Here is a 22,300-nt window from a genome sequence, read left to right as displayed (position 1 = left end):
GGCACCAGGTTGGGGAAGGCGGATGATGTACCTTGTACAGTACACAGAACTTGACTATTTGAACTAAGCAATACTTCTGGCCCTTTAATGGCAAATCCTCACAGCATAACAGGGACATGAAATATAGGTAACTCACAAACCCATGCACATTTAACTTGCACACATTCAGCTTCATGTGCTTGGCATTTTAAAAAAAATAGAAAGGGTGTGGGTGTCTGGGGGGGAAAAGACTTTGGCAACCCACTGGACCCAATGTGTTTTTATTATACACAATTTTGGCTTTAGGTGCTGTCCCCAGAATGTAACCTGGGGAAGCTGAGAGTTGCTTGTACAAAATATTATGTAACTGCTCATAAACTAAACAAACGCATAATATGTTTAGTAGGTTCTAGAAGAGATACAGTGATATGAATAAGCAATGATATTTCATCATTACCATGATGGTTTTGTTGTTGCTTACTTGTATAATCATATCTTCTGATACTCAACTTAGTGGCACAGCAAGCATCTATCAGATGGGGGAGTGTAAAATGGGTCATCCACAGACAAGGTAGGGGCTCCTGTATAATCAGGGGGTTCCCTAGATATCCAGACATTTCATAAAACTAAAAAAAGGGGGGATACTCTTACAAGGACTCATTCTTATTGGTTTTCAGGGCAATTCAGCATAATTTGCAGGGGGAAGAGGAAAGTATAGGGAAAAGATTGGTTGTTCCAAGTCCCTAGCAACCTATATTGTACTGGAGGGTGGGGATACGGGTGGGGATGCATGCCACAGTTAAAAATGTAAGCTACAAGAGAAGGTAAGATGAAAGAAAAATGAGTTTATGCCCATTTCTTTTCCTTCCTGGCAGGACTTTGAGATACAACACAACATTTGTTGCTAGTCCCCATTTGTTCATTGCTACTGTTATATTGAAAACCCAATTAAAAATGCAAATTCTTAAGTGTCAGCTGTTATGATTTCAAGTAGCAAATTTATCTGCGTACAAATTGCTTAACACTGCCTATTCCTTTAAATTCACACATGTCAGTTGAAATATATAGATTTGATTAACTTTGTTACAAAACTTGCTAGAGTCTCTCAAACAAGGCTAATTTGTATTCGGTATTTCATGGAAGGTGACTGAGGTTTGAGTACTTTACCTCTGTACTGCTGACACACTTTTAGATTCCCCACAAGGGGGATCAAGTTCAGCAAAGTCACGTATTCCTGTAATTTTCTTCTTCTAAGTTTACCCATACTTATTTTCAATTTCTCGCTGACTGGAATTTCTTAAATCTATGCCAGTGACTGTATTCTAACCATATACTTGAAACAATTGCCACAGAAAATTGCTTCCTAGAAAGCAATGGACCTAAATCAGATACCTTGTGAATTCAGGCCAAACATGTAAATCCCCTCCTCCTTTTCCTGGTTATAACTATGGTTTAGCATGATGTCTGGTCTGGTATAATCTTAGTGACCACTGACCACCACTCTGAAGAGAGACTAAAAATCGAGCTCAGACTCCAGGTCTACTCTCTGGTAATTGGTTATGCAGTTTTAGACTTCAAGGGAAACCACAGCAATTGCTGACCAGAAATGGGAGGGCTAAGGAGTTTGAGGGGCATTCCAAATTATCAAACTATGGCTAGGCAATTTTTAAAAATGATGAACATTGAAAAAAGAGCATCATTATTTTTTTAAAAAACAAACCTACCTATTCCGGCATATAAGATGACCCCCAACTTTTCCAGTTAAAATATAGAGTTTAGGATATACTCGCCATATAAGAAATACGACCAGGCGTATAAGACGACCCCCGACTTTTGAGACGATTTTCCTGGGTTAAAAAGTAGTCTTATACGCAGGAATATACAGTATTTCCCTTTCTACGAAATGTTTGCTTTTTAAACAGAAAACATCATTTTTAGAGTATGTAGGAGTATTAGGGTTTTCGTCAGTATTACAATTTACTTGTCTACCCCCTGCTTCCTACAGACTTTTCCAAAGGTCTGCATGTCCCACATTCCCATACAAATAATACTTGCACCAAAATCAGATCAAATCTTTATGGTTACAGTTCATGAACAGCACTGCAAGTGAACTGTATCAGCTCTACAATCTAAATGTACATTATAAAAACCCTTGCCCGGTGGTTTCATTATAAAACTAAAGTTTGCCCAAGATCTGATGAAGTTTTATCTCACAAGCACCAGAAGCAGATCTGTGACTATTGCATGAGACTGCTAACCACTACAGGGCCAAGGGCTTTTCCAAGAAGAAAGAATTCTCCAGTACATGCCACCTTTACAAATATGGAACCCTTCTTTTCTGTGTTTTAATCAGGTATTTTATGAATGTATTTTGGGAAGTTCTGTGCAAGGCCTCCTTCCTGCACAACGCAATGACAAGAAGCTAACAACAGCCTGCAATGCCTGCTAACATCATGCATCAGAAACAGCAAACCCCAGCACCAGGCTAGGCTTTCTTAAGTATTCAGAATCAGTGCCAAGCAAGTGGCAGACTTCTAAAAATAGTGTTGTCATATATACTATGTTATTTGCTGCCTTTGAAAACATTTTTTTTAAAAAACACATTCTATTTTAGAAAACCATTTTTCTAATACTGATGGCACTATGTGAAGACCCCCTTTGTTTCCATGTTGCAATTCCAGCCAATCACAATACATTTGTGCAAACAGCGAAACAGGTTTGGCTATACAGCAACATCACTGAGGGTGGAGAAAGCCCTCATATTGCCCTCCCTCTGAATGGACAAGGATGAGGAAATGCCTTTGTCTGTTCCCTAGGCAACTGGTCCCTCCTGCCTTTCTCTACTGTGCTTAGAAATTTAGCAGCCTCTAATGAGAGATGTTTTGCAAGTCCAAATATAACAGGATGGTTCAGGTATAATATCAAACCATAATCCAGTGCTAAATGCTACTTGGACTAGTATAATCCCACTTGGAGGTGGCAATTCCTCACAGTTTGAGGCAAATCATAGTTTATATAAATATATAGTTTATAATATATATAGTTCATATAAATAAATATAATCTGGTACCAACAAGAAACTGAAACTTCAGTGTCACAGGCCTAGTCCTGTGGAATGCTCTTCCAACAGAGATTCAGCAAGTGCACCGAGTATCAACTTTAAAGTGTTTGCTGAAAACGTTATCATGCCTCCAGGCTTATGTAGACAATCAAGAAAAAATATATTCTGCAACAACTAGTGATCTGTGTTTATAGTTTTTATTGTGTATATATTTGTTATGAACTACTTTAATATTTTTCTGAAATTGCCATATGTAGGTATTTGTGAATGAATGAAGGTTTGCACTATATTGTTTGTATTTGCTCTGTAATCTAAGGCTAAAAATCCGGTTTTGAACCAGATTTATGGGGTAAATGCAAATCAGTCTGCTGGTTTGTGTGAATTGACAATCTATAGTTTGCTTAAAACTAGGAAAGAAAACAGTAAATTGTTGTCCATGAGCAGACGGAGGATGTGAGCTCGAGGGTCATATCCTGGTTTGTTAACCAGCATTAGAATAAACCAGGGGTCCCCAAACTACGGCCCCCGGGCCGAATGCGGCCCAATCGGCCTTCCAATCCGGCCCGCGACGACTCCCGCCGCCCGCTGCCGCCGCCCGCTCTCACGGCGCGCGGCGCAGCGACGATCTAAAAAATCGGCAAAAAATCGCCGAAAATCCTTTGTGCGCATGCGTATGGGCCTCTCCCGACCCGGAAGAGGTAATTTCTGGTGCACTTCCGGGTCGGGGGAGGCCCATACGCATGCGCACAAGCGATTTTTGGCGATTTTTCCCCGCCCGTGTGCGCATGCGCACGGGCGCGCACTCCCCCGCCCTCCGGCCCGCTGCGCGCGCACTCCCCTGCCCTCCGGCCCACCGCGCGGTCGGCGCGGCGGGCACCGGCCCGCCGCGCAGAAAGTCTGGGGACCCCTGGAATAAACTATACCACCTATAATTTCCCAGTTTCCCCTTAACACACACACACCACTTAAAAAGAAATACATTAATTTGCTTTTCAGTCCTCTGGTAAGGAGGCCAATGTCAAATCCATAGCTGTCAAGTTCTCCCTTTTTAAAGGGAAATTCCCTTATTCTGAATAGGCTTCCTCGCAAGAAAAGAGAAAACTTGACAGCTATGGTCAAATCATATATTTTTATTGTAAGATTTTAAAGAAATGTGCCTTTTTCTAGATGTGTTATTTTGACATTTTAACACTATTTGTTTCAATACACACGTGAAGAAAGGCTTTTCTTATTGAAAGCTAGGTTTTAGATGTGGCTTAATTTCTAAATTATTTCTGGAAGGAGTGGGTCTGGAGGAATAATCCTTTGCTCAATGGAAATGATAGTTTGAAAATCCTTTGCCCAAAAGTCTTATACAACTGGGCATTGCCACCACAGATATTCTCCCCATGCCTCACATCTTCTCTAACAAGTAGCTGGTAAATTATCACTAAAGCAATGCAGATGTATAATTATACAGGTGTATAATACCTTTGACTGTGTCGACCACAGCAAACTATGGCAAGTTCTTAAAGAAATGGGAGTGCCTGATCACCTCATCTGTCTCCTGAGAAATCTCTATGTGGGACAAGAAGCTACAGTTAGAACTGGATATGGAACAACTGATTGGTTCAAAATTGGGAAAGGAGTATGACAAGGTTGTATATTGTCTCCCTGCTTATTTAACTTATATGCAGAATTCATCATGCGAAAGGCTGGACTAGATGAATCCCAAGCCGGAATTAAGATTGCCGGAAGAAATATCAACAACCTCAGATATGCAGATGACACAACCTTGATGGCAGAAAGCGAGGAGGAATTAAAGAACCTTTTAATGAGGGTGAAAGAGGAGAGCGCAAAATATGGTCTGAAGCTCAACATCAAAAAAACCAAGATCATGGCCACCGGTCCCATCACCTCCTGGCAAATAGAAGGGGAAGAAATGGAGGCAGTGAGAGATTTTACTTTCTTGGGCTCCTTGATCACTGCAGATGGTGACAGCAGTCACGAAATTAAAAGACGCCTGCTTCTTGGGAGAAAAGCAATGACAAACCTAGACAGCATCTTAAAAAGCAGAGACATCACCTTGCCGACAAAGGTCCGTATAGTTAAAGCTATGGTGTTCCCAGTAGTGATGTATGGAAGTGAGAGCTGGACCATAAAGAAGGCTGATCGCCGAATAATTGATGCATTTGAATTATGGTGCTGGAGGAGACTCTTGAGAGTCCCATGGACTGCTAGAAGATCAAACCTATCCATTCTTAAGGAAATCAGCCCTGAGTGCTCCCTGGAAGGACAGATCGTGAAGCTGAGGCTCCAATACTTTGGCCACCTCATGAGAAGAGAAGAATCCTTGGAAAAGACCCTGATGTTGGGAAAGATTGAGGGCACTAGGAGAAGGGGACGACAGAGGACAAGATGGTTGGACAGTGTTCTCGAAGCTACGAACTTGAGTTTGACCAAACTGCGGGAGGCAGTGCAAGACAGGAGTGCCTGGCGTGCTATGGTCCATGGGGTCACGAAGAGTCGGACACGACTAAACGACTAAACAACAACAACATAATACCATCTGTATATGATGGAACTTCTGAAGGAAGTGGAACTACCAACAGGACCCCATCTGCTCAGGTATGTAGGGAAGAAGGTTGTCTCTCAGATATCTGAGGCCTCAGTTACTTATGTGAGGTTCACAAGCCTCTTTATAGAGCTACAGTTTGTAAGAGTTTTCTGGGAAGAGGGTATGACTTTGTTCATATACGGTATTTATGATAGCATGGGGGAAAGTAAAGGTGAAAAAAGCTCAACTGCCCAGGACTCTTTTAACCTACAACTTGGGTTAATTTCATGTTTATCAAAATGGTCTGAATAAATGAATTCACAGAGGGAGCAGATTAATGTTGTGTGAATTAGTCCAATAGCATTTTGTTTAACTTGAATGTCAGGAGTATACTTGTGGCCATTTTATGCACAATATTCCAACTATTTACTTCACACATTCCAACTGACTGCCGTTTTAAGGAAACTCTAGTACCTCGGAGATAAAGGATTTAAATTCAGCCCAGTACACCAATGTGCACATATGATCAAGAAATTCCAACATAAATGCTCATAGTTGAACATAGTAACTAGGAATGCAAGGTAAAAGGCAGAATCTAAATATTTACACCCTAACAAAACATTTAAACAGCAAAGTAATCTTACCATCAGGTGCTGTTTCAAGCACAAGTTTGAACATAAAATCAAAGACTTAGCATGTTAAATCTCAGTTGAAGTATAAAAAGGATGGACGCGGTTAAGATTTAGAAAAGGAAATCAAAATGTTTTGTTTGTAGAATTATAACTTAAGACACCCAGAGGTTGTATAGCTCTTCACTCAAGATACGGTGACAGTTAAAAGTGATGTAATGAACAGTTTTAATTGAAGAAGCATGCTGTTCCATCCCATGGCATATCAGAAAGCGGTTAATACCCATGTACAGTGGTATCTCCGGTTGCGGACAGGATCCGTTCCGGAGCTCTGGTCAGATCCCGAGGTAACCGCTTCTGCACCTGCGGTGAAACACTTGTGGGTTTGCCACTTTTGCAACCCGAAGTTTATGTTACCCGAGGGTAACGTAAGCTGAGGTACAGTGGTGCCACGCTTAACGAATGCCCTGCTTAACGAAATTTCCGCTTAACGAAAGGTTTTTTCTAGTGGAGGTTGCCTTGCTAGACGAATTTGTTTTACGAAAAATTCGTCTAGCGAATCGCGGTTTCCCATAGGAATGCATTGAAATTCAATTAATGTGTTCCTATGGGCAAAAAAAAAATTCAAAAAAAATTCAATGCATTCCTATGGGATTCGCTAGACAAATTTTTCGTTATAAGAAAAGACCCGTGGAATGAATTAAATTCATCTAGCGAGGCACCACTGTACTAATGTACTTGGTTGTAGTGCCAAGGTCCTAAATTAGGAAAGTTTCCTAAAGTTCAGGGGAAACTATTTATTGTGCAAAGAACTTGACTGCACATTTTCTAAATGCACTGCTGAGTTTCACACAAAGGACTGTGCAAGCAGATGAGTAGATGTTTGTGGTCCACAAACTCATACACACCTAGAGCCACACACATACTCACAGATGCATAAACACAAAATATTTGAACAGAAAACTGAAAGAATCCCAATTTGCTTTTGCCATCCAGCCCTTCACTGGCTGCTGCTGCTGCTGCTGCTACATATGCTCTGTCTCCAGCCCTCCTAACAATGCTTCTGCTACTGTGTAAAACAAAGTATTCTACAAATTCTTAATTGATAGAGTTGCTCCGTGCCTGCTCAGCCACTTCTTGGGTTACCACTGTGACTGCTGGCAATAAAAGGCAAACAGTACAGTTTGCTATACCAACACCACCAGCCTCCTGAGCCGCCAGCTCCTCCCTTGAAATGGCAGAAAGCAAAAAAATTCTTGCAGGAAACAGCATGAGAATAAGCTCTCTCACACTACTTCCAGCCCTTCCTGAAGTCGTAGGGGTGTGAAACAGCTTGCGAATGGCTTCCCTTGCCCTATTTCCTTTTCCACCCAGGTTGAAATGCAGGAAATGTTAACTGGGAGACATGCATAGAAAACCTTTGCACTAAAAACAACGAGGGCAACAAGTAGAATCACCAGGAAAATGAGGAGAAATCTTGCGTGGTGAGGCCCCGCAGTTCCCAAAGAAACAAATACACAGACATGTATATGTTGGGTTAATGGGACAAATTAGGCCACAACTTTATTGGTTACAGATGTTAGCAGTTTGGTTTAGGCAACTGGGTGAAGCAAGACTCCTGCAGGAAGTCTTGAAAGGGTCAACCACCGATGGGGGGGGGGCTTTGAAATACATCAATTAAGAGCTCCCCCAGGGTCACCGATGGGGTCGTGACATGCTCCCAGCCCATGCCCAGGCTTCGGACAGGGACCACACCCCCGGATCCCTTTAACGGGATACCCTTAGCGTGGAGGGGCAGGCGGAGGCAACAACCTCCCCTCCCATAACAAGGATTTTTTGTTGTTGTTTAGTCGTGTCCGACTCTTCGTGACCCCATGGACCAGAGCACGCCAGGCACTCCTGTCTTCCACTGCCTTACAAGGCTTACCCTATTGGAATGCTCTCTCACAGGGCCTGCAAGACGGAGCTGTTCCGCCTGCCCTTTGGGTTTTGATTTGGGCCATTTTAAAATGAGGCTTCATTTTAAAACAATTTTAAAATCTAAATTGTATTTCAATCTGCATTTTAATCAATTGTTTTTCTTTCTTTTATGTTTTATTGTAATTTTATTGATGTCAGCTTCCCTGAGCCTGGCTCTCACTGGGGAGGGCGGGGTATAAATAAATAAATTATTATTATTATTATTATTATTATTATTATTATTATTATTATTACTACTACTAGGTAGGTGAAAACCAAATGGCTGGTGCCAAATTGCCAAGTCCCACCCCCAAAATTCCTACTCAGCCCCAACAACCAGGCGACTGACATTAGTGATAGCAAGGCCATCGTCAAGCAATGCAAGAAAGAGGGTGAGTGGGCTGGGAGATCTGCCGAAGGAAACGAATGGAGGCCACCCGTGCCGTGGTTTAAACGGCAAGTGGCCACGCACCATGGCTAACCTGATTGGTCAGCTGGAGGGCATGATGCGACTGGGCATCCTAATGACATAGGCAGCATTCCTCCATCCACTACTGGGTCACTGCGAGGTCCTGGAACGCCTCCCGCAATGCAGCCTCCCCCCAAAGGGGGAGCTGTCTTATTGGACAGGGAAGAAACTAGTTTTTGAATGTGTTAACGTAGGAACATTTGAGAGACAAGGGGAAACGAACTAAATCAGCCATGGAACACCATTGGAATAAAACACTAGCTTTCAGTGATTAAGTGTTTTGTTGTGTTCTTGAGGTTTGAGAATGGGGATCCTTTGCCAGGTCTCACAGTCTCAAAAGGCCAGGATATGCACATTTCAGCATTATGCTTGGACACCACAGGACTCTGTTATTGAACTGTCATGTGTTTATTACATTAGAACATGTTATCAGCAGATGTAGTCTTTCCCCTTATCTCCCCTCCTTTTATATGAGGCCCTCAATCTCAGTCCCCTTTTATATGGACGGCTCCCCAGAGAATACAAAACCAGTTTTATGCCACTTTAGACTGGATATGGATAATGTTACAACTTATATAAAGAAGTGCATTATTCTGATTCTGGTGTTGTGAGAGGTTGTAACACTGGGTAGTGTCAATAACATTAAAAAGCTTTTTTTTCTTCTAAGAAGATTTTTCTTCTTTATGCTTCCCTAAAAGGATATTTAAAAGACAAGTAGTGCTGTGGCTTCCCGCCCTACTCCCAGAGCCCTCCTAGTCAACTGTGCCGAGGAATCAAGTCAAGATCACACATCTTCTAAAAGCCAAAGTGAAAGTAACCAGTTTGGTAAGCCAGTTAAAGGGAAGGAAAATTGCCCATTTCCCCCTCCCTCTAAGCTGCACACTTCTGCATGAGTTAGCCGGAAACACAGGAAAGCTGAATGCAAGCAGTCAGCTCAGCTTCCAAAAATGAACAAGGGTTATTCTGCACAGTAGCAGATTTGAAAGTGTACATTATGGCAAAGTGAGGGCTTTAATTAAAATTAGACTGAGACTTTAAATCTTGGGACTTCCTACCTCTGCATGAAAAAAGGGATTTCAAAAAGTCAAAGGTTAAAAAAAAAGTTATTTTTGCCTCTCTCTGTGTGTGCATTGCTGAGAGAAGAGTGACAGTAAATTGCCATGTGGAAGACCTCCTAAAGTGTTAAACATGTTTAGGACCAAGCAGTCACGTGACTAAGGTATGGTCAAAGTTATGGTTCTTGGCTACATGTGAAATCAGGTACCTGTTCCCAATACTCAATACAATAGGTTATGGAGGAGTTACAACTCTTCATGCTTACATACAGTGAGAGGTGGGTGAAATTCAGATACTTATGTTAGAAAGAACACATTTTTTTCAATTCTTTACTTTAGACTCAATGATTTATTGACTAATAAAATTGTTCTTCTTCTCACTTACATAGACTTGTTTGAGTGTGCTCATTAGCCAGCTTCTTAGATATAACACTTTGTTAATTTATCTCCGTGTAAAATGCTATCAAAATCATCTGAGGACATGATATTACTGACTTTGCTGCGGGATCAATGCAGCGACTTACTCAGGAATTCAAGCAAAGTCACACCTACAACCCTGTGCTATGCGAGTGATCACCAAAGAAGAAAAAGAGTAGTCATGTGTATTCCAACATACTTTGCTAGAATTCCTGATTGAAGCATTACATTGACCTCACGACATCAACACTATCACTACAGATTTGGTTGTAAGTTAAACATGCAAAGGATTTCAAGTTCTCCTGTGGAACTTGGGTCTATTAGTTTAGAATCCAAACATACAATTATCATCTGGCCACATTCCCAAGTTAATCTAGGTGCATGCTACCAGGGCACATCGAAAGATGAGGTGGAAGTGAATCCCAACTCCCCATCTTATTTATGCAGAGGCTCAAGGTCTAATGCACTTTTTAAAGTCTCTGAAAGAACAAGGGTTATGACAGGTCATGGTGGGTCAGGGACTAGGTCTGTCATCTTGGCAGGCCAAAGGAGTGCAAATGAGAGCAACAAAAACTCCACTGCCAAGAGCAGGGAATGCAAAGATCAGGTTATCACTGCACAGCAACTGCTGCTTGGTATTCATTCATCCCTGTATGCAGGAGCTCTACTTTTATAATGGGTTGGCTCTGAAAGGCAAACAAGAGGATCTAATTGACCTCCCCAAACATGCAGCATGTCAACCATATTTGTGACCTAGGTCCATAAGAAGCTGCTTGAGTCAGACTATTTGGCAATGTAGCCCAATATTATCGAATGACTGGTAGAGGCGCTCCGGAGTCGTTTGAAAAAACAAACACCTGGAGATGGCAGGTGGCCCACACAACACACAAGAACCATCACCTGAACAAATTCTCTAGCTTGTAGCTATGCCCCTGCAAACATATCACACAAGCACACTTTCCAGTGCAACAAGATCTGGAATACCCAAGACCAGAGGATGCACCTCGAACCAAAAGCTCACTGAGTCAAGCAGTAGTAACTTCTGCCAAGTAGCATTCCGTATTATTCCCCAGTGCCACAATTTGCAAAAGTACAGTGGTACCTCTGGTTACGAATGCTTCTGGTTATGAACTCTGCTAACCCGGAAGTAGCTGCTCCTGGTTGCAAACTTTGCTCCAGGGTGCGAACGGAAATCGTGCGCCAGAGGTATGTGCGCAGCGGGAGGCCCCATTAGTGAAAGGCCCTCAGGAAAAGAACGATTTCAGCTTAAGAATGGACCTCCGGAACAAATTAAGTTACTAACGAGAGGTATCACTGTAGAGTGAAACTCTGATTTTTTTAATGCACTGCTAACCATTTTTTTCTCTACCATTATGGCAACAAAATATTTTTTAAAAGGGCAGTGGCTCACAAACACTGGCCTTTAGCAACAGCCATCAACCCCTTCTGCTGCTTGGGCCCTATGAAACATGCAGAAGCCTTATGAGAAAAGTGAGGTCCTCTCTCGCTTTGTGCTGGAGTATAGAGTTAAGAAACAGCAAATGTATTTTCCACTGCTTGGAAGGACTTCTGCTGTTTCTAACATTCTCAAAACCCTGAAACAAATAAGAGCTCTGGGAAAGGGATCTGTGTATCATAGGGTGTCCTGCAAGAATACAGATCTGTAATAGAAAACTACCAAAGTAGTGTACAGTCATACCTCATGATATGTCTGCTGCGGGTTGCGTCTTTTCAGGTTATGAACGCGCCAAACCCGGAAGTCCCAGAACTGGTTACTTCCGGGTTCGGTGCACATGTGCAGAAGCACTAAATTGCACTTTGCGCATGCGCAGAAGCACCACATTGCGTCACGTGCGTGCGCAGATGCGGCGCTTCAGGATGCAGCCTTTTCATGTTGCAAATAGGCCTCCAGAACGGATCCCGTTTGCAACAAGAGGTACCACTGTACAGTATGTGGAACATAGGAAACAGCCTAAAGCAGGTCAGGCTACTTATTTATCTAACCCAATGCTCTCCTCGCAGGCTGGTGATGGCTCTCAAGCAGAGGCCTTTCATATCACCCACTCTCACATCTTTTTATTTGGAAGGACTGAACAAGAGACCTTCTGCATGCAAGCATGGGTTCTACCACTGAACTATGGTTTCTCCCAGTCTAGCCTAGCCAAATATATGATACTTTGCAAGTTAAAACTAACCCGTTTCAATTAAAATGAAATGAAATTACACTGGATATAGATTACATTTCTTACCAATGTTTTTTTTTAAAGTCTCTGGGCAACATACAAATTAAATAAAAAAATGTATAATGCATTTAAAACATAGACGTGCCAAATTACAGCAACCCATACAACTGCTAAAAACACCACCAAGGCAATTATAAATTAACTAATACCTATAAAATAAAACAACCATCCAAACCAAACCAATCAAAATGCCAATAACCATCTAGTGCCATTAACAAACGGAGAGCCTTGGATTCTAAGAACTGGGCGAAGAAGAAAACTAATGGATAGGAATTTCCGGTTCCCTCCCTCATGCAATCCTCCACATGACCTGAAAAGCTTCTCCAGAGTCCAAAAACTATCCTTGACAGCACAGAATGGGGCACAGGGGTCTGCCGGAGGAGTGGGAACCTACTCTGCTTGCACAAAGTGCCTCTGCCCAATTTTGAGCTATCTTCTAGATTTTTTAGGGGAGTTGTAGAGAAGAGGGAGGAGGGGTCAAGGAAACGCTTTTTCTGCAAGCTTCCTTAGGCTTCAGGTTCTCATGATACCAGCGGGAAAAGTAACTAATTTTTTTTTTTGCCCTAGCAGGGAATTTTTAAATATAAACTTTGAACGGAAGGCATGTTCTACTTTAAACATTTAAAATCCAGCAAGCAGTCCTATTCTGATCCACAACCAACTCACAAGAAGATCACCCTTAGTCCCATGCATCTTGTTTCCAAGAAAAATAAAAGGAAAAGGTAAAAAACACCTTCCTGCAAAGACTACAATTTGCTTTAGAAACTAGTTTCTGCACCACTTTCTTGTACTTGGTACTATGGGCAAGCATTATCCAATATTTAAGGAGCTCCATATTTAAGGAGCTCTGAATGGCCTAAGAAGTGTCTCAAAAAAATTAGTTTGCAGCAGCAGCTGTCTATAAACTGACTGATAACGTAAAAGGAACTCTTTTTAAACTTCTTACAGGCTAAGACAAAATAAATCCATTTCCAAATACAGCTTTTCCACATGCAATATTGCTGGTGTTCTCTTCAAGGACGTACTACACACCAGTATCCAAATAAGTACCGTAAACAGAATGTTACAGGACAGAAGGGGAAAGCAGGCTATTTATCAAGCCCACTATGTGACATTTGCCTGAAGTTTACTGTTCTTGGCAACCCTGAGATCACTGAATAAAATAATGTTCTCAACAGTTAATTGTTTTAGATGTTTTTACCTGTCTTAGAATGCTTAAAGAAAAAAGTGGATGTGTTTGCTCCCTGAGCTGCTTTATTCATCATCATCATCACCACCACCATCACAGAAGTCCGAGCCCAGATTTTTATTTTTTCCCCAAATAATCTCCATCAATTCACAATGAAGTTATGCTTATACTTTAAACAGATGATTAAAAACAAGAAACGTTTCCTTTTCTTCTACAAGAGATTGCAATAAAATTGTAAGAGAAGTTGTACTTACTACTGTGCACAATCGATCAACTGATATTCATTAGATCTCTCGTAGCAGGCTTTCACACCTTCATCTTGCCAAAGTGTTTTTGTATGTTCATAGAACTCCTGGAAGCAAACAAAAAGGGAGCAACAAGTCAGCAGGGACAAGGTCCCCCAAAGAGGCAAACAAAAAAAGGCAACATGCTTTTTTTACTTAATGAACAAGCAACCAAATAAAACAGCAGAAGTCCTAAGAAGCTTTCTGACTACAAACATGCTGCTGCATTAACGAATATGCTGGATCTTCACTTAATTAGGTTCAGCACACAGAGCCTGCTACACATTAAAAAAAGGATTAAAATACATTCAAATGTCTCGGAAAGCAAAGATGAACATTCGTATTTCTGCCAATGTAGAAGTGTGCTTAATCTAGTATGCTGAATGCTTATGTAAAGTATAGACTACTTTGCGTAGTTGCTAACATTTTTATAAAAGATGCAGAAATAATTTTTCTCTAAGAATGGTTATAACTTGCTTTAAGGAAAGCCTTTCTGTCCTTATTCAAATAATTTGCTGTATTGAAACCCAATAGAAGAATTTCATTTTTTTAAAAAACCCACGAAAGAATGGTGCACTTGACTTGTGTATAAACTGATATATATAAGTCATACCTGTACCTTGGTTTTTCGAGCAGCTTACTTCATGAACAACTTGGAACTCAAAAGTTGCAAACCCAGAAGTAGTAGGTGTTCCAGTTTGCGAACTTTGCCTCGGCAGCCGAACGTCCGGCGCAGCTTCCAATTGGCTGCAGGAGTGTCCTGCAGCCAATTGGAAGCCGTGCCTTGGTTTCTGAACATTTCGGAAGTCGAACGGACTTCCGGAATGCATTCTGTTTGAAAACCAAGGTACCACTGTAGCTGGGATATTGCAATGTTGCTGGAGGTCACAGGGATAAATATGTCACAGAAGTGCCACTCATTCAGAGTAGCGGACAGAGCTCAGTCCCAAATGATCACAGTATGCCTCATTCTCTTCAGTGTCACAGAATGTTGTAAGACCTAGAACTGTGCATCAATGGCCTTTCGACATTCTCCATCCTATTTGGGGGCAGGAAAATTGGGGAGGGAGAGAAGAAATTTTCCAACTGTCTCTTGGGAGTGTGCTCATCATTAGCATTAACAGTGCTTCTTTCTTCCCCTTTCTCCCTGCAAGGATTTGTGGTTTTTTGCTGATACTGCAAGTGGCAACAGAAGCCTGTTCACCATTTTGCACCCTACCCCCCCCCAAAAGGTGGAGAACCATTTATAAAAAATCTTGCAAAGTGGCTGTGTGTGTGTGTGTGTAGGAGAGAAAGTGAGAGAAATTTTAATCAGAAAAATGTCTTCTGAGCATTTTCAGTTCATCTTCAGAATGTACAGAACATTCTCTGATGCTGAGGTTTGGGTAGCTACATCAGACTCATGTGCAAAAAGGCTGATGTCACAAATCCCCCCCCCCAAAAAAAATTATTAGAATGCATCGGATATACCTTTTCCACCTTTTAAAATGTCAATGTTAACATTCTAAAGAATTTTCTTTTAGGTTCAGGTTTTGCATTGTGCTGTAACTCTGCATGATTGAGCGAGCTAAGTCTGACTAGCTCTTTCTTCTCCTTATTCAGATAAACTTTTGTTATGTGTTCAAATGAAGTTAAGAACCAACTTTTGTCTCAGGACCAAATATAATTTTGAGCTTACCGAAAGTTAATGAGTAGCTAATCTTTTCAGTATTTATGCGTTATACATTGTCCAAATATAGAACAGAACATTAAATAACTGGGCTTGACCAATCACTTGGGAGAACTACACAAAGGAGAGACCTTGGGAGATCTTACACAAAAAGTATTTTGGAAACTGTCAAACTACTTAAGAGATTTCTAAAGAGCTTAGTACGAATCACTTGTGTTGACTTGTTTTGGAATCCATTTGAGTTGGTGAATACAGATGTACTGGATTTTCAGGTTCCAAATACAAGAGAGATCTCTGGAAATGAATTGAAGAAAAACACAGCAGAGTTGCATGATGTTTAGAACATCTAACAGCCCATAACCAACTTAGCAAAGGATTTGAGGAACTGAACTTTTTATCTCTGCAACAGCAGCAGTCCTCTATTTAGAATTTGTTATATTCTCTGGATGGACCAGCGAAAACATACTTTTGCTGATCTTTAACCTCTCTTTAGTATTATATCTGCCTACTTGAACGTGCAGTTGAACTTTCAAAAAGCTTTAGTCAAAGTATCTCATGAAAATCTCCTGAGTAAGTGAAGAGGTCTTGTGGATCACAAAATGTTGAAGTTGCAGAAACAAAGAGTGGGAATAAATGTACATTTCCCCAAATGGTGGAGTCCCCCAAGGATCGGTATTGGGACCTATGCTTTTTAACTTGCTCATAAGAACCAGGCAGAGGGCCTTCTTGGTAGTGGCACCTGCCCTGTGGAACGCCCTCCCATCAGATGTCAAGGCAATAAGCAACTATCTTACTTTTAAAATACATCTGAAGGCAGCCCTATTTAGGGAAGCTTTAAATGTTTTATGCTGCTGTGTTTTTAATATTCAGTTGGCAGCTGCCCAGAGTGGCTGGAAAAACCCAGTCAGATGGGTGGGGTATAAATAATAAATTTATTTATTTATTTATATTAGAGTTACAAGCAATGAGGTGGACATATTTGCTGGTGATACTAAATAGTTCAGGGTTATTAAAACTAAAGGACTGAGAGTAAGAGCTGTTCGACAGTGGAACTTGCTGCCAAGGAGTGTGGTGGAGTTTCCTCCTTTGGAGGTCTTTAAGCGGAAGCTTAAAGGAATGCTTTGATGGTGTTTCCTGCTTGGCAGGGGGTTGGACTGGATGGCCCTTGTGGTCACTTCCAACTCTGATTCTATGAGAAGAGCTCCAAGAGGACCACTCCAAGAGGAGTGAAAGGGCAATAAAATGAAAAATGCAATTCAATGTAAGAAATTGATGCACGTTGGGGCAAAAAATTCTTCATTTTACATATATATACACTTATGGGGCCTGGATGATGGGTGATGGACCAAGAATGAGACCTGGGGGGTCAAAGAAAATAGTTTGATAAAGCTGTTGACTCAGCTGTGAAATATACAAATTCCATAATAGGGATCATTAGGAAAGGAATTGAAAATACTGCAGGTATCATAATGCCATTATATAAATTTACACGGCAATCACATTTGGAATACTGTGCACAGTTCTGGTTGCCTCATTAGAGATGGAGAAGGCTCAGAAAACGGCAACCAAAATGACTGAGTGGAAGACACAAGACCCCTATGGAGAAAGTTTGCAGTGTTTGGGACTTTCTACTTTAGAGAAAAGGCGAGTAAGAGGTGATATGGTAGAAGCTCATAAAATTATGCATGGCATGGGAAAGTACTGCAATGTTCTACCTTGAGCTGTTTCTACCCACATGTGTCAAAGAAAAGAAAGGGAAGGAATAAGGAGGAGGACTAGGAAATCCCATGCACTGTAGCAACAGTTTTAGTTGGACCGGTACACTCTACTGGGGAATTGTTCATTTAACCGACTGAGAATGAGAGCTGTAAGTTTGAGGTTCACAGCAAAATGTTTGATCCATGAGAACTTGACTTTGCTTGATGTTACCTTATAACTAACCTGAACTATACCCTACTTACACTATCTTTTTAATAGGGTTATTATCTTTCCACGTGGGATGGAAAAAGAATCCAAGTCCACACTGCTTGAACTTCTTAACTCAGAAAGCAAAATCAGGACCCACAATCAATAATAACTTTTAGATTAGTGGGCTATCAGCAAATGACTGAGAAATGAGCAAAGTTAATTGTAGTTTTAGCAGGGAATGTTTCACCGAGATCACACTCCACTTCCAAACTAATTTAAACACATGGTTTGAATTGTCCCCTGCCCTCTACAAAGTTGTGGCTTTACATTATTATAATCCATTTATTAATTGCATTCTGTGTGATAAAAACAAGACACAAAACTGCCCCCCAAAATCTTTTAAAATAAAACTGAAAACCCCCCTGAAAAAATGATGCTTTGGCTGATATTTCTGCATTGCGGGGGGTTGGACTAGATGACCCTTGGATCCCTTCTAACCCTACAATTCTATGATTCTGTGAAAATCATGGCAAAGAGTGGGAAAGGCTGTTGCAATAAAAATGTCTTCAATTGTTTCTGGAAAGTAAAAATAGTGGGTGCCTGCTATATCTTGATAGGAATGCTATTCTACAGAACGTGGGCAGCCACACTAAGAGCACTGCTCTCAGTTACTGCAGTGAGCTTCTAAGATCTTTGGAACTTGCAGGAGAAGGTCCCTCATAGAGTGCAGTGATCTACTGGATACCGGTATATAAGGGATAAGGGGGTCCTCAGCTGTCTAGAGCATTATATGTTATTACTAACACCTTGAACTTGACTTGCAGCACCTCTACTCTTCCTGCAGCCACAACACATATGAGCAGAAGAGAGGATTAAGCAGGAGAATGGCACTAACTGATCATCGTCAGCCTTCCCACTTTTTACATTTGCTTTATTGCTAAAAAGAACCGGTGCAACGTTGCAAAGGAAAAGAAAATGCAGCATTTCAGATTTCCGAGTTACTACTGGTAACAATAAAGGCTTCATAAGGAAATCAGAGGAAAAGACTTGCATTTGAGACACTGACAATACTTCTCAAGTCAACCGCCAAGAAAAATGAAGTCACTTGGACTAACACAAAATAGGGATTTTACAAAGCTAAGCAGCTAGCTCACTACCCAAAGCCAGCAATTTCTGGATTTTAGTTTGACCAAGGGTTAGTTAACACAGGGGGCTTATGAACAAGCCCCTGCATAATATACAAAGGCCTTTGAGAGGCTGCAGAAGCAGCAACTGATATAACTAGCTCCAGAGCCTGTTCCGGCCTTCTCAGTTGTTCACTGTCCTCATCCGTGCCTGGGTTCTTCAGCAGATAAGAAAGGAGGAGTAAGTCACAGAAACTTCCTTGTTTGCCCAGTCTGCTGAAGTCAGACAGGCCTGGGAGAGTGAGGTTCGAGCAATGTTGGAGGAGGTGTTCAAGAGGGCTGGTAATGGGGCTCTCCAGCTGGTGGTAGAAATGGTGAAGAGTCAGTAGCTGCTACTGCTACCCAGAAGTGTATTCCTGCCCACAGATCTCTGTGTGAGCTGGCTGGCCCAAAGTATTACATTTATCTTTGTAGAGATTTACTACAGTTGGTATGGAAACACCAAGCACATTATTTCTATATACTGCACACTGCCTCATACCCTGCTGGTGTTCAATAAGCAATGTGATGTAGGAGGAGAGCATGCTTCTTAAACCCAGCTTCTGTAAGAGCTTCCGCGAACTCAAGAAATGGCTCTGCTATCAGTACTGGCTGCTGTCCCATTCTACAAGCTTTGCAGATCAAAGAAAAGAAAACAAATAAATATGACCAGCAGAGGGTGCAAAGAAGCCCACATGAAGAGGTAGGCATATTGGCCCTAGCACAGCAAGTCAACATAATGTTGGACAGCGTTATCAAGCCCAAAGTCACTTCAAATGGGACAACTTTGTCCCCCACTCCCACTTCCTGCAAACCTTTAGCGGCATGGGTGCCCTTACCATCTCCCCCATTTCAATCTACATCCGTTCTTGCTGTACTCAAACTTCTCCCTCTTCCATTTCTCAGCTGCGTAACATGAGGGAGATGTAGAACCCTCCCATAGCACTTTTATCATAAAACAACTTTACTCAGACCTCTGACTTCACTTTTGCTCCCCTACCCTGATTTCAGGCAAATCCAGGATTGTGTTGTAGCACTACAAATTCTCCATGTATGTAAAGGAGGCCATAAAGGAACACAAATGAACGAACGAACGAGCGTGCACACACACACACACGTACGTATTTGATATTCCTGGCCTAAATCACTACATGCAACAGATGGGCAATGAAAAAATAAATAAGGCTCTGATCAAGCAATTCTACATGGCTCTGATCCTGTCCCATTTCATTAATTTTGCTCTATAACAGTGGATGGGTTAAAAAGCCATCCATGCCATTCTTTGTACTAGGCTTGTTACCTAGAAAGAAGCCAGACTAGCCCTTGTATGTTGGTTTCTTGTTGTCATAACATCAGTTCATCCACTGGCACATTCTAATAGAGCACATGATGTAACAGCAGCAATGCAGGTTATTCCTGCAACTATATATTAGAACCTTTTAATAGAAGGACTCTAAAAATATCCTTCTGCTACCCATGAAAAACTGTGCAGCTCTGTCCACAATGCAAGACCAGGATCTTATCAATGTGAAAAAATACTGATCCAAAAGGTCGCCATATCAGAGCGCTGTGTTTACAACCACTTTTAAACGGAGGCACAATAATTTCTCTCCGTTATGCACTGTTCTCCACCAAAAACCAACCTTAATGTCCTTTTATTGAACAGATCACCGCATGAGTTGAAAGGGACCTTGTAAGGCAACTAGTCTAGCTATGAACTAACTAGGAACATGTTATATTGCATTTACTCGAGTCTAATGCGCCATCAAATCTAATGCGCATCCTAATTTTTGCAAAGTAATTTGACAAAAAAGTGCACATTTCAGTATACTCTACTTACTAGAATGTAAAGTAAAGCACGCTTCGGCTTTCACCGCTCCCACCGGAGAACCTCCCCAGCACTGGCCCTGCAGCGGCTTTCATTCCATGCCCGTCAACCGCTCCAGCCTCCCTTCACAGCTCAAGGTCTGTGAAACGGATGTTGCCGCCGCCGCCGCCGCCAAAACAGCGGAGCCCAGTTGCTGCTGGGAAGAGCGGAGGGATTCAAAAGGCCTTCACCAGTTTCTCCATGGTGGCCATGCCCCCCCCCACAGATGGGGAGGGTGACTCCGCCTGTGGCTGCTTGCCAGCCAGCCTCCCTCACCCTCAGGGGCTCAGTCACACAACAGCTGCTCAGAGCAAAGGAGACCTCAAGGGGGCTAGGGGAGGATGGTGTGCTCAGTCTGCCACTGACGCACTGGCGCAATATTAAGAGCCGTTTTAACTCGCTGGACAGCGGACTTTCCTCTCATCAACACAGTGAATTCAAGTATTTACTCAAATGTAATGCACCTTTGAATGTTAATGTGCACCCTAATTTTTGTGATGTAATTTGGCAAAACAAATGGTAATTTGGCAAAAAAAGAGAGGTGTGCATAACATCCGAGTAGATACTGTAGGACCTTGCAGAAATCTCTTCCCCACTGCTCATTATGCTGTAACAATACAATACCCCGAGCCACTTAGACAACAATATTTATGCCATCCTACCTCTGCACCTGAAAAGCCACACCCCAGAGACAGGAGATGAAGCAAAAATTGGGCTAAAGGTAGATTTTCAGCTGGTGGTGAAAAGCAATAAAAAAGCTAGATGGATTCTCCCAGGTCAAGAAGTTCCACTTCTGGAGTGCCACAACATAGAAGGCTCCTCCCATGTCCCCACCATCTGGCACAATGGGCTAAAGGTCAGTTCTATTGACAACAGTAGGTGGGGGCCTTGAAACATGAGTCATGAAACTTTCTTTTACAGAGGAAGATCGTGCACAACGACTCCAAATATACAGCCTATTGGGTTCTGTCTGGATAGCTGGAGATGCGCCTTGATACGACAGCTGGAGGGCACACCAAAACTTAGAAATGAACTTGTGCTATGCTCTTCTTCCCTTTTAATGAGCTTGGGAATTTCGGGGGGGGGGGATGAAATCACCAACTCCTGAGACTTAAATTAGGCCACCTTAGAATTAGACAACACTGAAACTCTCCTAGTCAAATAAATAAGGCTGATAAAGATACTTGCAAATTTCCCTACAAATGCATCCACTGCCATTGCCTGGAATATGGCTGCACATGTGTCACAGGCACACACTAGTCTAGTTGCCCCCACATACCACTGTTGTCCATTGCACACTTCCTCCACTTTACAAACCCTTATCCATCTGGCCACCTGGATTTTTTACCACAAGCAGCCAAGTGAGCAGCTATTTACAAGCTTGACCTTACTGAATAATGGCTATAACAGTACTAATGACAGATTGGAAACCCCCCATCACTCTGCTTTGTGTGTTTCAAAGAAACCTCTTTGTGCCCCTCTGTGTGTGAGACTGCATTTTCGATGTAAGGTCCTGCATTATTTAAGGCATGAACCACCTCCAATGGCGGCACCACAAACAAGGCCTCCCCAGCTGATCTCAGTGGGAGAAGATCTGTCAAGTACGCAGGCCCATGCTGTTTATAGCTTTGTATGTTAGTACTGAAATCTTGAATTGGGTCCAGTGGCTTAGAGACAACCAGCTCAGTTCTTTAAGGACTTTCCATTTTCTCTTTCTAGGGAGGAGGGAGAAAGGGAACATTCATTTAACCATACCTCATACTTCACCTGCAAGTGTGGCAAATATACCTGCTTTCACCAGAACTACACAAATCAATAACTATTTTCCTGTATAGAACACCCTGTCATCTTTGTATATTGTGATTTCCAGGG

At 41.9% G+C, this 22,300-nt stretch overlaps 1 protein-coding gene across 9 annotated transcripts in view; it reads right to left on the bottom strand.

Moving 5' to 3' along the window:
- Nucleotides 1-22,300, bottom strand: part of GNAS (GNAS complex locus) — a 193,460-nt gene that overhangs the window by 24,150 nt on the left and 147,010 nt on the right. For all 9 annotated transcript variants that reach the window (XM_035123345.3, XM_035123346.3, XM_035123349.3 and 6 more), the window contains one exon: nucleotides 13,792-13,889. In XM_035123345.3, the coding sequence (XP_034979236.1) occupies nucleotides 13,792-13,889 (98 nt within the window). The remainder of the gene's footprint in view (nucleotides 1-13,791; nucleotides 13,890-22,300) is intronic.

This window comes from Zootoca vivipara, chromosome 7 (genome assembly GCF_965207765.1).
Source record: "Zootoca vivipara chromosome 7, rZooViv2.hap1.1, whole genome shotgun sequence".
Lineage (NCBI taxonomy): Eukaryota > Metazoa > Chordata > Lepidosauria > Squamata > Lacertidae > Zootoca > Zootoca vivipara.
The sequence above is the reverse complement of the archived record's forward strand: the minus strand, read 5'-3'. Positions and strand labels throughout refer to the sequence as shown.